Consider the following 15620-nt stretch of genomic DNA (forward strand, 5'->3'; position numbering starts at 1 on the left):
TCCTGGTGTGTGTGTGTGTGTGTGTGTGTGTGTGTGTGTGTATGTGTAGGGGTGGGGGGGGAGAGGGATGGGTTCCGGAGGGGGTGGAGAAAGGCGGAGGGGGAAGCCAGGAACTGGGGGGAGGGGTAGAGTTTCTGGGCGGGGAGGGGGACGCCAGGGCGCGGTGACGGGAACCAATGAGCTGCCAATTCGTGAGTCTCCGGCGTGACTGCAGAGATTGACGTGGAGGACACGTCAAATTGATTCTCGCACCCCACAGCTTCCCGGTCAGACGAATTTCTCCCAATCGGATGAAGTTCACCTTGGGCCTGGGGTCGCGGGCCTGGAGAGTGTCCTGGGAGCGGGCGGCGGCGGCTGCGGCGGTGGGCCCTGGGGCGGGCGGCGCGCTGGGCAGCGGCTCACTGCGCGTCTCCAGCCGCCGCGGCCCTCGGCTCGCGCGCGCCCTCCCTCTATGCCTCTCCGGCGGTGGCGGCGCCCGAGCTCTCCCGGACTGCGCCGGGCCCAGCCCCCGCCGCTCCGGCGCCAGGCAGCTGGCCGGCCGGCGCGCGATGGGTAAGGGGCGAGCCTAAGGCAGGGCGCGGGCGGGTGCGAAGCTGGGTTGAGACTCTCTGCCTCCTTCTCTTCCCCGTGATCCCCTTTCCCCGGGCAAAACGGCTCTGCACCCTCAGGAGTCGCGTTGTCTGACGTCTCCAGGTCCTCGAGGGGACAGTCTCTTAAGTTCAGGAAGGAGGTGAGGACGCGACCAAAGTCGCGAGAAGGCAGGGAGGGCTGAAGTGCACCTTGCCCTTGCCTGCCTCTTGTCCAGATTCTTGCCAGCATGTACCCCTCTCTTCCCTCAGGATCTGAGCTGTCGAGGGTGGGGGTGGACGTACAGGTTACCTTAGAGTCGCGCTAGGGTGCAGTGCATCGGCCCTCGAGGACACCCTTGGCTAACCTGCGGGTGTTTTCTCCTCTGCCTGCTCACTCCTATCCGGCGCGTCCGCAGAGCAGACGTACGGCGAAGTGAACCAGCTCGGTGGCGTGTTCGTCAACGGCCGTCCCCTGCCCAATGCCATCCGCCTGCGCATCGTGGAGCTAGCACAGCTGGGTATCCGACCCTGTGACATCAGTAGGCAACTGCGGGTTTCGCACGGCTGTGTGAGCAAGATCCTGGCACGCTATAACGAGACCGGCTCCATCCTGCCCGGGGCCATTGGGGGCAGTAAACCCCGAGTCACCACCCCCAACGTAGTGAAGCACATCCGGGACTACAAGCAGGGAGACCCTGGCATCTTTGCCTGGGAGATTCGTGACCGGCTCCTGGCTGATGGCGTCTGTGACAAGTACAATGTGCCCTCTGTGAGCTCCATTAGTCGCATCCTGCGAAACAAGATTGGCAGCCTGGCGCAGCCAGGGCCCTACGAAGCAAGTAAGCAGCCGCCGCCGCAGCCTGCGCTGCCCTACAATCACATCTACCAGTACCCCTACCCCAGCCCAGTGTCGCCCACGGGAACCAAGATGGGCAGCCATCCCGGGGTCCCCGGCTCCGCGGGCCACGTCAGCATCCCGCGTTCATGGCCCTCAGCACATTCAGTCAGCAACATCCTGGGCATCCGGACGTTTATGGAGCAAACAGGTCAGTCGTGGTGTCTTCTGTAATTCTCTACAAACGGGCAGAATTGGGGGCGGGAAGACGAGCAAGGGGGTTGCATACCCTTCTGCTAGGACTGATTTTGGCTCAGAGAATAGTTCAGGACTGGTCGTGGAAGCTGGGGGTCCAGAACCTTCTGTGGGAGTCTTCGGACATCTTGAACTTTTTATGACAAATATGGAAAATATTTCCCAAATAGAAGAGCAGACGCAGACCACAAAATCGGAGGCCTGAAATTGCACTTTTTCATTCTTGCAAAAAGAATGCAAATGCCTATCGCCAAATCTAAGCCAAACAAACCGCTCTGGCCATTCTGCACGACCCTTTTCTCTAGCTTTCAGGTTCCTTCAGGAGCTTATGCAGGCCCAGAAGCTCTTTTGAGTAAAAGAAAAAGAGCCTCTGTGGTCGGTTTTTCTTTTAAGTGTGGCCCAGATCTCTGTCAGGTTCAGAGGCCTTGCAAGCCCTGCCGTTAGAATAGAGGAAATGGTGCCCCATTCTCTTCAGAGACACTCAGTAGAACTTGGGCTTTGATTGTCCTTAAAATTCCGTCAAATGTTGGTAATTTCTGTTGGATGGAAAGGGCTGGAAATTTCAGGCAACTTTGGTGCTCTGCCTAGGACGATACATGCGGGTGTTTTCTAGAAGCATTGGTACCCTTTCCCAAGCAGCTAGTGTTTCTTCCTTCCTTAGGCTAGTAGACTCAGAATGACGTTAAGCAGTCTAGGAGAAACAAGTCGAGGAAAGAGGAAGACTTGGCCCTGGTTTCCCAGGCCTAGCACACTGCTCGTCTGGGTGGATCCGTATCAAAATAGCACCGACCAAAACTTTCCATGGAGCAGCAGAGAGCAGGTGGTTGGGAGGTGACTACCATGCCTGTGACTATATCTGGAGCCTTCTTCCCTAGGCTGGGGACACACGCCTGAACTGGGAACAGCTCTGTGCCTGAGATATGTTCCTGTAGGTCTCAGAGTTGTTGCCTCATTTAGGAGACCAAGAATGCCCCTAGAGGCAGTCCCAGGCCAAAATGGACTCTTTAGATGATAATGAAGACATCCAGAGGCTTACACAATTTTCGTGAAGTTGCACTAAATTTGAATCTTTCTGGTTGTCACTTCTGAGCAGTGGAGAAACTGCCTCCGGTCGAGCCTCGCTAGTGCTTACGTCTTTTCGTAGGAAGCGGGCCAAGGGTGGGGAAAATGAAGGGCAGGCCCCCTCCACCCTACTCCGTCTGAATGAAAGCGAAATGCTGGGCCCTGCCACCCCTCTACCTCCAAAGAAAGGTCTTGGGAGTTTGTGGCAGCCTCCGGGTGTGGGAGAGGATTGTCTGGCAGCACCCATGGATTCTAGTTTGCAAATGTTTGGGCTGGAGGTCTTCACGAGTGCACAAGCTTCCACTCCATTTGCGTTCCTGCAGGGGCCCTGGCCGGGGGCGAAGGCGCTGCCTACTCCCCCAAGATGGAAGACTGGGCAGGTGTGAACCGCGCCGCGTTCCCCGCCTCACCAGCAGTGAACGGGCTCGAGAAACCTGCCTTGGAGGCAGATATTAAGTACACCCAGGTAACCAGAGTACGGGGTAGTAGGTGACCTGGGGCGAGGGAGGGCGGCAGAGGAAGGATTGAGGGGCAGGAGGCTTCAAGAAGTCTGGGCAAAGAGCGTCTTCAGCGGCCCATTGCTGTCTTCAAATCCCGGGGTCCTAGTTTGCAGCAGCCTGGCTCTTTCGAGGGAAGGAGACTGGCTTGTCTTGTGATTTTTTTTTAAAAAAAAAAGGTCTGAAAGCCCCCTTTTCTCTTAACCCCGAAGGTGGCTACCAGGACTTCCTCGTTTTTATTAGCACTGACATCACTGGAGTAGATTTTTAGAAATCGGTTTGCTAGGGAGTTCCAGAATAAAGACAAGCGACTGGACAGAAGAGTCCGGGTGAACTTGGCCTGTGCTGGAGACGTCGGAGGGTTTTTCTAACAATCTGTCTCCATCTGCAGTCAGCCTCCAGCCTTTCCGCAGTGGGTGGCTTCCTTCCCGCCTGCGCCTACCCGGCTTCCAACCAGCACGGTGTGTACAGCGCTCCAGCAGCCGGCTACCTTTCCCCTGGCCCACCCTGGCCACCTGCCCAGGGACCCCCGCTGGCGCCCCATGGAGCTGGTGTGGCTGTGCACGGCGGGGAGCTTGCAGCTGCGATGACCTTCAAACACACCAGCCGAGAAGGTGAGGGGCCCCATCTGGGAGGTGTCTGGATATTGGAGGGGTTAGGAAGCGGGGAGAGGAACCTGGGAGAAGAGAGAGGAGGGGGAAGGGGGAGAGAAAAATGAGGAAGAGGAGAGGAGAGGAGAGGAGAGGAACGACGGATACACTAGAATACTAGAAATAAACCGGAATTATACTTTTACTATGCAGCTTCTTGTGGCGGATTCATCTCTCGCAGGTGTACCTAAGAAAAGACACCGGGAGACTGAAAGACTCCTTAAAACCGCCCCCTTTAACCATATTGAGGGAGAAGGAAGAGAGCCAGGCTTTAGGTGTGATCGGAGTTCTTGCGACTTTGGTTAAGTTACAGCTCCTTTCTGGCCTCATCACCAAGAAAGGTCTAAAACGCACCGCCCAGACCCACATTTGTGTAGCCTGCAAAATGTTGCTTTCTACAGCGTACCTGTAGGAAGGTGGCACTCCTGACTTCCACCTGGACTCTGGTCCCTGCCCATCTGTTTCTTTCTGATTCTCTTTTAACCTTGGCCCTGGTCTCTTCTTAGATTCCTTTTTTTCAGAGGATTCTGTCGGGGGAAATGGAAAGCACTTCAGCTTTGGTCTTCGGAAATTCAGGTTCTTTCTTTCCCAGGGCACTTAGAACCTCACCCTCCTCCCCTCAAAATTTGCTCCCTAAAAAGCCAACCAAGCAATCCAACCCGTGGGGCCAGCATGGATCAAATCACATTGTCTATGAAGTTCGTGTTTTTCACCGAACTTGGGAAATAATTCACCTGATCTTAAATCTGCCTGTTATGAACCTGCCTATATTTAGGTTTTGATCATCAGAAAATTTGAACTTCAATGCCCAGCTCCAGCAGAGAAGGGGATTGTGCCCGCAAACTTCAGGACAGCGTGGGTCAGGCGGGCGTTCTGGGATTAGGAAAGAAACTTTACCTCATCTGTCTCACACCTACCAAAGCTGGAGGGGGTGGCAGTGGGGGTTGGTGGCCATGGCCAGGCAGAGCATGATGGCTCCCAGTTAAAAAGAGCTATTTCCAGGAAGTTTAGGTGAGGCATAGTGACAGGATCTGGGCGCCAAAGGGAGGGGAGGACTAGTGTACCATCCACAGTAGTGAACTGGAGGAAGAAAATAACTTTCATTTATTTTTTTTTTTTGTAGTTTTTAGATCACTCCTATCCTAGGATAGTAAGATAATGCTCATTTGCCTAATTATTCAGAAATTCAAGTGCAGAAAACTGACCAAGCCATATAATTTACTGTAATTTTGTTTAAACAATAGGATAATACTACCTGCTCATTTGCAGGAAAATCCAAGAAAGAATTCTGAAAATTGAGACTATGAACTTTCAGGGTGGGGGTGGGGGCCTTCATTTTTCCCATTGAAACTTAGGACTATTGATATGGATATTTGAATGAAATTTACCGCACAATGTAAAGTGCTTAACTGAGCAAGCTGAATTTAAGTGATTTCTCCTCAGTTCATCCCAAGGAGAAGGAAGACAGGAAAATAAAGAGTTCTCTGATTTCAGAGGGAAGCAGTCCATTCTCAGAAGGGCCATTGGTCCCGCGCTTCCAGGCCCATGTTAGAAACAGGTGATGCAGTGTGGATAGGATCCAAAGGTGACGGCATGTGCACTACCTCTAGAGTCCTGTCGTCAGCTTGGACAGAGATCTGCGTTTGGGTTTATTTCTGATTGATTTTCCTCATCAGACAACTTCTTTTGAAAAACACAGAGCATCTCACTGGCAGTCATGTCCCTGTGACTACCGTACCCCATGACTATCTGCTTCCTACAATAAAATATCCCATTTTCAAAACCTACACCGGAGTTAGCTATGCTGGTTATTAAATTAGTAAGTTAATGTCCTGACCCACAAAGTTCCTTTTAAGAAATTGATTAAAGGAATTATTCACACCCATCTTGATGAATGATTTCTCAGGCTAGCATGTAAGCATTTGTGTTCAAGAACTGTAAAAAGAATTGTTCATTAAGCACCTGTTTTTGAAGCATGAGAATTATACACTCCCTTGGAGTATGAATTTACACTTTTCTCATGGGCAGAAAGTCAGACTTCAGAGATTGCTTCCTAACTGGTCTTTGAAAAGTCACAGCGAAGTTATAAAATACAGTGCCATTTACTTTCAACAATTTCTTAAGCAATTAATGTCTTCAAAGAAAGCTACTCCACGGGAGTTACTCTCCTTAACTTTTGTTCAATTTATAATAGCAGAATTAATGTTTAGGTAAATTTTTGACACAAAATAGACCTTGTGGAGACAATATGAATTCATATTCATATGAGTACAAGTATACTCAGTACAAATCAAATTATTTTGATGATCTGATGCCTATCCAGAGTAAAACATACACTGGAGTATCCCTTCAGTTATCTTCAAATGGGCATCTTACTGGTTATCCAGCCTGGAGCCTCGAGCATCAGCTTGTGTTTCACAGTTTACTACCTTTGTCTTGGAGAGAGGCTCTGTCTTGTGCAGGCAAGAAGGTAGACGATGTTGTTTCCCATCTCCCGAAAGGGAACTTTAATTATTGGGAACTGAGAGGGAAACCTTATTCTTTTCATGGGGAGGTGTAGGGTATTAAGAATATTCACCCACCCAAAGGTCTTTGTGCCAGGATTCCCCCCTTCCCCAAGGTGACAGACCCCAGGACTGGCCCCCTCTCAAGGCAACAGACACTACCAGCATGTTTCAGAAACCAGCACACCTTTAGGGTTCTAAAACTGCTCCCAGGAGGGATTTAAAAAAAAAAGGAGATTTGGAAATCAAATCTGTGAGCATCACTTTCTGGCTTCTAGTGAGAAAACTTGCACAAGGAAAACTTGCTGTTTATAGTTGTTAAAGAGAATTTGTAATTTTATTCTGATTATTGCTGATCCAGAGTTAGTGCTTGCAGAATTCTGTCATGGATAACCAGCTAGCCTTTGCAAATTATGGACCACCTGGCTAGCCATTTTCTCTCACTTGGTAGAGCTCTGAGCCGCCCTTGGTCCTGTCACACCTTGCTATGTCCTTACAATTCCAGTATTTTTAAGATGTCCACCCTAGTCATGCTCCCATATAATGAAGTATGCCAAGTGACCCTAGCTCGAGGTCCCCAGAATGGTACATACCCACATTCCCAGGGTCCTACAGACTACCAAAAAAGGGAGGGGGCTGAGACAGGGATGAAAGCTGAGGAGAATTTAGCTAAAGTGGGGTGGAATCCCTCTCCCGGCCCGGGTGTTTATTTTTCTCTACTTGTCTCTAAGGTAACCTGTCTCTAAGGTAACTCACTCTTGCCTGAGAAACCTCCTCCTCCTCAGATGTTTTTAAAACCGTTCCTCACTTTTGAAGTGTGTGGACCAGGTGAAAAGAAGTCTGGATACTTGTGCAGTCATAAATAACTGCTTCGTGAGAGGGGAAGGAAAAAAATCGAAAATGCGCCCCTTTAGAAATGATTAGCTTTTGCCTCCCGGTGCAGAAAAGGTTGCACCAGGTTCCCGGGAAAGGAAAAACAGGATTGCACAATCGTGGCGTAACTTTCTGGCTTCCAGTAGCAAAACTTGGGCCCCTTCCGAAAACCCCAAATAACAGCAATGCGGAGAATCCCGCCTGATCCGGCCAGCCCGCTGCCACTTAGTCCCTGGGCCCACAGTCCCCAGGATGGGCTGTGCCCGCAGTATTCAGCTGCTGACTACCTAAAGCTTGGCTTACGTTTGAGGTCCCCAGGAATGTTTGGTGTCGAGTTTTCTGGACCCCGCCTACCTCCATCCTTCACACCTGCTCATCCCGCTGGGGTCTGGAATGGATCGATGGGTGGGGGTCGGAGGACAAGCTTTGCGGCTGTCAGCACTGGATTAGTTATCTTCTGAAGTCTCCTTAGGAGCTGATGCCCTCCACAACACCCCTGGCATCCAGGGCAGAGGGGGAAGGCTTGCCTCCCTGGTCATCATCAGGAGTGAACACCTGGTGAGGAGATCTACTTCCCTAGCCCGCCTTAAGCATGGCTCTCTGAAGGAGACAGGGAAGGGTGAGCGTCCCCCGCTTCCAGGCATTGGAAAGGCCTGGGAGGGAGCCTAGTCCGTGACATGATGGCGTCCTGCCCCACTGCCTAAGCTCTGGGCAGTGACCCAATGCTCCTGTGCTTCCTCCGCAGGGGCCGACAGAAAGCCCCCCAGTCCGGGCGGCAAGGCTTCGGAGGCGCTTGGTAGCTTACACGGACTGCCCATCCCGGCCTCGACCTCGTAGGGGCTGTCCCCTCGCAGAGCCACAGCCCAACGCAGAGGAGCGGGCGGGCTGCACCGCTCAGCTCACTGGGCCTCCGCCTGGACACAAGGAGCTGGGGCCCGGCGCTGCCTTTGGCCAGTCCGCTGTGCTTCCTCAATGAGCCCCTGGGATTTTTTTAGGCTTTTCTGAACCTTGGCTTTAGATGGTTGCATCCTCCTAATCATCCTAGCTCGGACAGAGAAACCCCCGCTCCCATCCACAGCCTCAACTTAATTCTTTGCCTTTGCCGGCACCTGTATCCATCTTCTCTCTTCCCTTTTCTCTTCCCTCCTCTGCATCTCTCTTTCCTCCTCTGTGTTCTCATCCCAGTCCTTGCTTCTTCTTTACTCCCCGCTTTCTTTCTCCATCTCCTAGTCTCTCTGCTTTCTCACTTTTCTCACCGTCAAAAGTCCGAGTCTTCTTCATCTCTACAGCTTCCCCGACTCTACTTCTCCAATCTTGAAAGATTCAGTGCACTCTCCAAGGACCTATCCCTCTGTAACCTTGACTCCTCTGAGAACCCCCAGTTCCCAGAGAGTGGGGCTCGAACCTAGGAGAAAAGAAACCAAAGCCTTTTATCATATATTTTTATAGCAACAAACCAGACTACACTTTCTTGGGAGTTGATCCCCCACCCCCTGAATATTGTTTGGAAATCTTTTATTTGTGCCCAGTGACTGGGCTGGCTTTGCTTCTGAGTTAATGTCATCTGAAAGAAGGTTAGAGGAAAGAGACGCTGGGGCTAAGGGTGTCCTAGCCCTCTCCATTCAACTCCTCCTAATCTAACAGCAAAGCCATCAGCATCTTTTGGGGTGTTCAAGGCTCAATACACTTGTTAATTCTGAAAAACAAACTACTTGAGGATGCCAAGGTTCATTCTGGCTTCTGGTTTGCAAGGAAGAGGGATGGGCAAAACCCAAGGAATCCAGGAGGTGTCTGCTGGAGCTATGCACAAGGGCTATTAACTGAATTCAAGTTCAAGCACACTGGTGGTGGGGCTCAAGAGTATAATGCAATTTTTGTAGTCATAAACGTATTACTGGTGAGAATCTGACATCACCTGTTAAACGTGGCTGCCTTTGAATAAAGGAAAGTCTGAAACTCGCTTGGTGAGGGAGAAAGCCTGTGTCTTCAGCAATGTTTTGTGCTCCCCCTGAGCTCCCACATCTCTCCATCCAGAATACACAGAGTCAGAGGATGTTTCCTTGATTTTCTTGAGAGCTCACTGGCCAGCTTGGGCAGATGGTGAAAAAGAAAGTGACCTGCATAGGGACATTTGTCGGTGGCTTTAGCAGATTGATGTGACCGGTGGCTCCCTTTCTCCTTCAGGACCAGCTTGGCAAGAACCCAGGAAATACCAGTTCAGCTTTGGAGACCCGAGGGCAGAGGCAGTTGCAGAAGCCACCCTAAAATAAAGTGAATTATTAAAGGGTAAAGACAGTGGGTGACAATGAAAGTTTTTTTTTCCCCTAACATTCTAAAAGCTAAAGGAAATTATCTCAGGTTACCAAACAATCAAGTGCTTTTAAACTAAGCAGGAGTTTCTGGCTGACTGTTTTTTGTTTGTTGTTTGTTTTTCCTCACAGTGTTTGGCTTTCTGAAACTAGGGAAGAGACTTTTGAGTAGAATTATTGCTTGAAAGTGGCACCACCTGCTGTGGTTGTCTGCTCTGCTCTCACATCCTTAGGACCAGTGGGAAGTAATTCTCACTGCATTTTAAAAATAATAGTGCCTGTTGAAGTTACTGGTCATAAAACAATACTCACTCTCTTTACATGGAGACTTCTTTCAGATTTTAAAGTCTCTTGACTTTGAAATGTTCCACTTTTAGATAGAAATATGGAGGGCTAGCGATGGATTAACTTTCAATGGATCACACAGCAAGTTACGAAGACGGAGCTTGGACGTAGAAATGAGTGACAGAATCTCATCTCATCTAAGAGTCAGATTTGGGACTTGGACTCTGAGACAGTCTGGCCAGCTCTCCATAAGCCAGTGGATCCTGCAGAGAAGTGGGTCTTAATGAGACTGAGAGGGAAGTGTGAAGAAGTAGCAGGACATCTGTGACTTCAGCTAGCCTTTATGAGTTTAGATGAGTGCACCCTCATCGAACTGAGTAATCCTGGCATTGAATTTCAGGGACCCTTTCTTGCTTCCTGGAGAAGGACTGGCTTGCTTAGACTGGTGTAGGCATTGCACCCCTTTCTGTAAACACTAGAAATACATAGGCTGCCGTCTCCATCTTGATTTTTACCACCTCTTCTTTCCTTGTTTTCCCATCTGTGTGTAAGCTGCTCAGGGATAAAGGCTAGGAGCCTCATGAAATCCAACTCAGGATGATAGAAGGAGACTTTTTTTTTTTTTTTTTTTTTTTTTTTTTTTTTTTTTTTTTTTTTTTTTTGGTCCCACCTCCAAAGAGAAACACTTCTCAGATCTAGATCTTTCCCCCATTGTCTTTGGTAGCCTGTGATGAAAGGTGAGTTTTACAGCATTCTGGGCTCTGGGGGGCGGTATATAAGGGAGGCACACGGTAGTCACAATACCAATAGGCTTTGGCTTTTCCTCTTAGATACTGAGGGATAGACTCTTCTGAGTCTGGGGCTGTGAAGAGTCCCAGTGAACCCGATTTAAGTTCCTGCTCCACTAAGGGTGACAGAGGACTGCAGACCCCCTTAGCCACTGAGTCCCATCTGTGAGAAACACCCTTCCAATGTAGTAATAATGCTTGCAGGAACCCTCAGTAGGAAGACTGGCATTGCCTTTTCTTGGCTTCTTCTGAGATGAATTTGTTTAGCTGTTAAAAGGGGTCAGAGAATTGTTTCTAAGATTGGTGGGAGATACAGAATTTAAATCACATTGGAAAGATGACATTTTGTTCTCTGTGCATCCGGAGCTCTAGAGAAATTGCAGACTCACCATGCAATTTTATAGCAACATGAAGGGTAGAATAATTTGAGAGAGACCCACTACTCAGAGGTTGTCTCTGGACGACGATGTGCTTTTTACTTTAAGAATAATTTGAAAAATAGACGTATAAAAAAGAAAACTATACAAAGAAAGACAGAACCACTCAGATGGCCCTCTGGTGGTTTTGAAAGAGTGAGAGTAATATACAGTATAGTCATCAAAACGAAAGCTCAGTGTTTCTTCCTAGACTCTGTTCTTACAGGTGAATGCTCTTGCCGCCTCCCATATGCCCTTCTTTCAGCAAAGGACTTGTTTCTGCTCCATCGAGTGCCCAGGGAGGGGCTGTGCTGCACATACACTCATGGAATGCATGTCTGCTCCTTGCACGCCAGCTGCTCCAGCTCCACAGCACTCACTCACTTCTCTCGGATGGATACATATCAACAAGGGTTTATTAAAAACACTATTTTTAAAGAGGGCCAGCTTCGTGCTTTCAGTGACTAACGACAGGATTTTGTTTCGTTGTTTGTTGGAGGAAGTACTTAGATTGTGTTGTAATAACTTCCTTGAGAGAAGTGGCTACTCTGTAGCAAGGAGAGACAGTAACTCAAGGGCAAGGGGACTGAGGGACAAGAGACACAGCTCTTCTGGAAGGTAACTTGACTCCTTCAGACCAGGGAAGGAGTTGGTGAAGTTGGTTTTCCTAGTCTTGGGAGGGGACCAGGTCTCTCTGGGCCAGGAAAGAAAGGATGGGAGAGACACTGAAGGGCTACTGACTCCTCACAGGCGTTCTTTTCAGCTCTCCACAGTTCACTGGAGTCCACCAGGAATTAGACTGCTGGTGGTGAGCCGCACTCCCTGACAACTGCATTTCCCCATTTCCCATTTGCTTGTTCTTGACTCCTGTAAAAAGATGGAGCTTTATTGAATTCAACTGTGGTCTGGGTATCGTTCACTGTCAATTTCCTGGCACCAGCTTCTCCAGCTGGAATTACACGGGCCAGAGTTTCTTCTCAAAAGAAATACTACCTGCTCCACGATTCGGATGATACGAATTTAGAATCTTGCCAGAACGCATTGAAGGAACTCAGTTGAAAGACTTGCACACCCCTACAGGCAATATAATGAGAAACATTTGATTCCTTTCACTAAATGGGAGAGAATTATGCACAAAGTGGTACTTGGCCATCACCTCAGCCTCATTGTCTATCTAGCCTCACTCGCTGAGGAAATGCCCTGTGGCTGAGATACTTCTGTTCAAATCTTTGGATTTCAACTAGATAAGGTCATTTTCTCCCTATTTTTGTATATTTTTTTTCCCCCAAGAGCAGAAGTAGGAGCAACCTACTTCTTCAAGGTCATACAATGAGAACCACACGTTTAGGCCCAATCCAGCTGGGAATTCTAAACACTTGGGACAATTACAGTCAATTTAGCCTGGTCACTTCTTTGGAGCATAGGCTAGTTGAAAGCCCTGTTTTTAGTCCGAATAGCATTTCTTGAGGAGGTAAAGCCTGGGATTCTCATGGAAACACACATCTGTTTCTGGGCTGGCCAAATCCAAAAGTGGAATCCCAATTACAGTTTTCATGGGTGATAGAATTTCTACTGTATTACAATTTAACCACCTGGGTGCCTCCCCTCTCCCCTTTTCTTCTTAGGGATGAAATAAGCCGATCAAATGTTCATTCAGCTATTAAATTGCATTTCCATCCTGTAACATTTCATTTCCCTTTTCTCTGGTGAGATGTACTGAGTTGATGGATAACTTCCAGTGTCTTTCTCATAGCAACTGTGCAGTTTTAGCTTTCAAGAGTTCTCCAAGTGCTGGTGGAGGACGTTTTTAGTGTTATAAGGTTTTTGAATGACAAAGAATAAAACGAAACTCCTTTAGGTAACTAGTTGGTTTTGATTTAGCAGCAAACTTCTGGGATAAAAATGAAGTGAGATATCAAATGAATGGAAGGAAACTGGATTTTTTTCTTTTTCAAAGTTGATTTGGAACTCGAAGAGGATTGAATACATTAAAATGATCCTGGGGCAAACAAGTTGTGATGTGATTAGCTCTATCTAGGAAAGGAAAATTATCATTCTGGCCACAAGGGGGCGGGCACATTGTTCCAGGAAGATAAAAAGGAAGATAACACTGTGCAAGGAGAAATCAATCATTCTGTGAAAGCCATACCCTTTCCAGTTGTGGATATCCATGTATGAGGAGCACTATTTTTGTTGTGGCAGTTATTTCTATTGATAACCAGATGTGTAGCATGTGCCTTCAAATGATCTAGGTTCATCCACATGAGAAGCATCAAATAAGTTAGATGTCAATAACCATTCAAAGACAGATCTCACTTATGACCTCATTTGCGATCTAGATGTATGTTCAGTTAGTTCTTTGACTAAATAACAAACAATATCAGTTTTAATAGGAACCCACTCTAAACTGATATTTTTAGGAAGTAAAATCAATTTCATCTACGTTTGTGAAATTTTGAGTTTTCGGGGATGATTCAAGCAACTTGTCCTCTTCTAGCAATCCTTCATTCATTTTCAGTTATTTACATCTGCTCACACTGCTCCTCTGTGAGGGATGGCATGTTACAGATGTTGTGAACAGCAAAGGGAGGTAGGAACCCATCTCTTATTAGTTACTGTTAGGGTCAAATCCCAAGAGGATTTTGTACATGGAGTACAGAGGATTTCTTTCTTGGCCTGGATAGAAGGGGCCTCTCTCACCACCTCTACTGAGGATTTCCACATAGGAGATCCACACTGCCCAATGTGAAGAGTGCTCTGGTTGGAGAAATATGGCGAATGGGAGAGTATAGTGCACAGAGACTGGCTCAGTCAGACAAACGCTGGTTCAAATCCTGTTTTTTTCCACTCACCACTTGTGTCACGTTGGGTGACATTATACAAAACTACCAGCCTCAGTTTCCTCATCTGTTCAATAGGAAATGCACTTCTTGTCTGGGCGATTGTAATAGTTAAATTTCATAATAGGCATTAACAGAATCCTGTGCCTGGTGGCACAGGCCTATAATCTTAGATTTTTTGATTCAAAGCCAACCTGGGCAAGTTAGTAAGAGTCTACACCAAAATAAAAAGCAAAGCCAATCAAACAAACAAACCAAACCAAGCTATCTCAAAACCGAACCTGGAGATGTAGCTTACTGGGTGAGCACGCACCTAGAGTAAACAAGCCCTAAGTTCAGTCCCTAGTACCAGCAGTCCTAGAGACTTGCTTGCTTCTTGTCAGCTCCTGATAGCATTGCTATTGTTTCCTGGACTATTTTCCTCTCCAGCTCCTTTTTCTCTTCTTACTCTTCCTTTTTTTCAGACACGATCATACCATATAGACCTGGCTGGTCACAAAAGTCACTGTGCAGTCCTCAAACTTGAGACTCTCCTGCTCAGTCTCCTGAAAGCTGGGGTTACAAGTGCACCACCACACCAAGTTTTGTTCTGTTCCCTCAGTACACAAACATTTGTCAGGGAATTAACTCATGTCACTGTCTCAAAGACCGTATTTTCTGTACGTTAGGTCTGTGAAAGATCCACCACCTATTATCAAGACGGTTAATGTTAGTTTCTGAATTGGCTAGAACAATCAATAGCATTAGAAAGGGCGGGGACTGTCAGCTACTGATCAAATCTGGTAGCTTCAGATGGCCACCAAGACCTTAAGACTATTTGGGATCTTATGGCTAGGCCAGAGAGATTAGTGGCAGCAGGTAGTCATAAATACTGCATCGAAATAGACTTTCTGTGTCAAGTCCATTTTGCTTAATTTTATGTGATCATGCATTGTGTCACATTAGCAAACCTGGGAGTGTGTCCAGAGACCTTGTGGTACCTGGGGAATACGTTTCCACAGAGCTGGAAAATCTTCTGAATCTGCTGCTGTCTTTAGTGGGCTGATTATGGGTGACCCTGTTGGGCTTTGGCTTGTCTCACTCCTTTCAGTGGGTAAATGAGCTTTATTAAGATCAAGCCACCATGCTTGGAATCCCCCAACCCTGATTCCCTTCCTTGGGTTGGCTGCCACCAGGACACACACACACACACACACACACACACACACACACACACACACACACAACCAACCAATCAACCAACCAACCAAAAAAAAAAACCCACAAAAACCCAAAACCCAAATAACAACAACAACAAAAACAACCAAAATTTTTAACTTAGTATCTTCAGGAGACAGTACATGAAAAATCTTCCCTTTTAGAAAGATTGGGTACAATTTTTAGAGCTATGAGGAGAGAAAGGGCCCTGCATCCTCTTCCGTCACTCTCAAATACTTGAAGCCTTAAACATATGCATACTCACTCCAAATCTGTGACCTTGCACAACATAAAAGATAGCTGTAGAATTTAGTGTTACAAAAAAAACGTTCACAAGCACTTCTTAGGTCTTCTAACAGCACTTCTTTGCTCCAAAGGGTGTTCACGAATCTGTTCCACATGTTTGCAGTCTTATCAGTCATGTGTGAAGGGTGCACATCTATGGAATATGGCAGCTTGGTTCTGATTATTTGGAGTTTGTTTTCACAAACCGGATGCTTCCAAAAGTAAATAAAGACATTAAAAGATTTATAAAGAGAC

At 47.6% G+C, this 15620-nt stretch overlaps 1 protein-coding gene across 1 annotated transcript; it reads left to right on the forward strand.

Annotated features, from left to right (window-relative positions):
* Positions 1 to 290: 290 nt before the first annotated feature.
* Pax1 (paired box 1) lies at positions 291 to 8082 on the forward strand. Its single transcript, XM_059259632.1, has 5 exons — positions 291 to 552; positions 986 to 1615; positions 3045 to 3187; positions 3610 to 3832; positions 7991 to 8082. The coding sequence occupies exons 1-5, from the start codon at positions 291 to 293 to the stop codon at positions 8080 to 8082; spliced, it is 1350 nt and encodes a 449-aa protein (XP_059115615.1).
* Positions 8083 to 15620: the final 7538 nt, after the last annotated feature.

The sequence above is a fragment of the Peromyscus eremicus genome, chromosome 4 (assembly GCF_949786415.1).
Source record: "Peromyscus eremicus chromosome 4, PerEre_H2_v1, whole genome shotgun sequence".
Classification (NCBI taxonomy): domain Eukaryota; kingdom Metazoa; phylum Chordata; class Mammalia; order Rodentia; family Cricetidae; genus Peromyscus; species Peromyscus eremicus.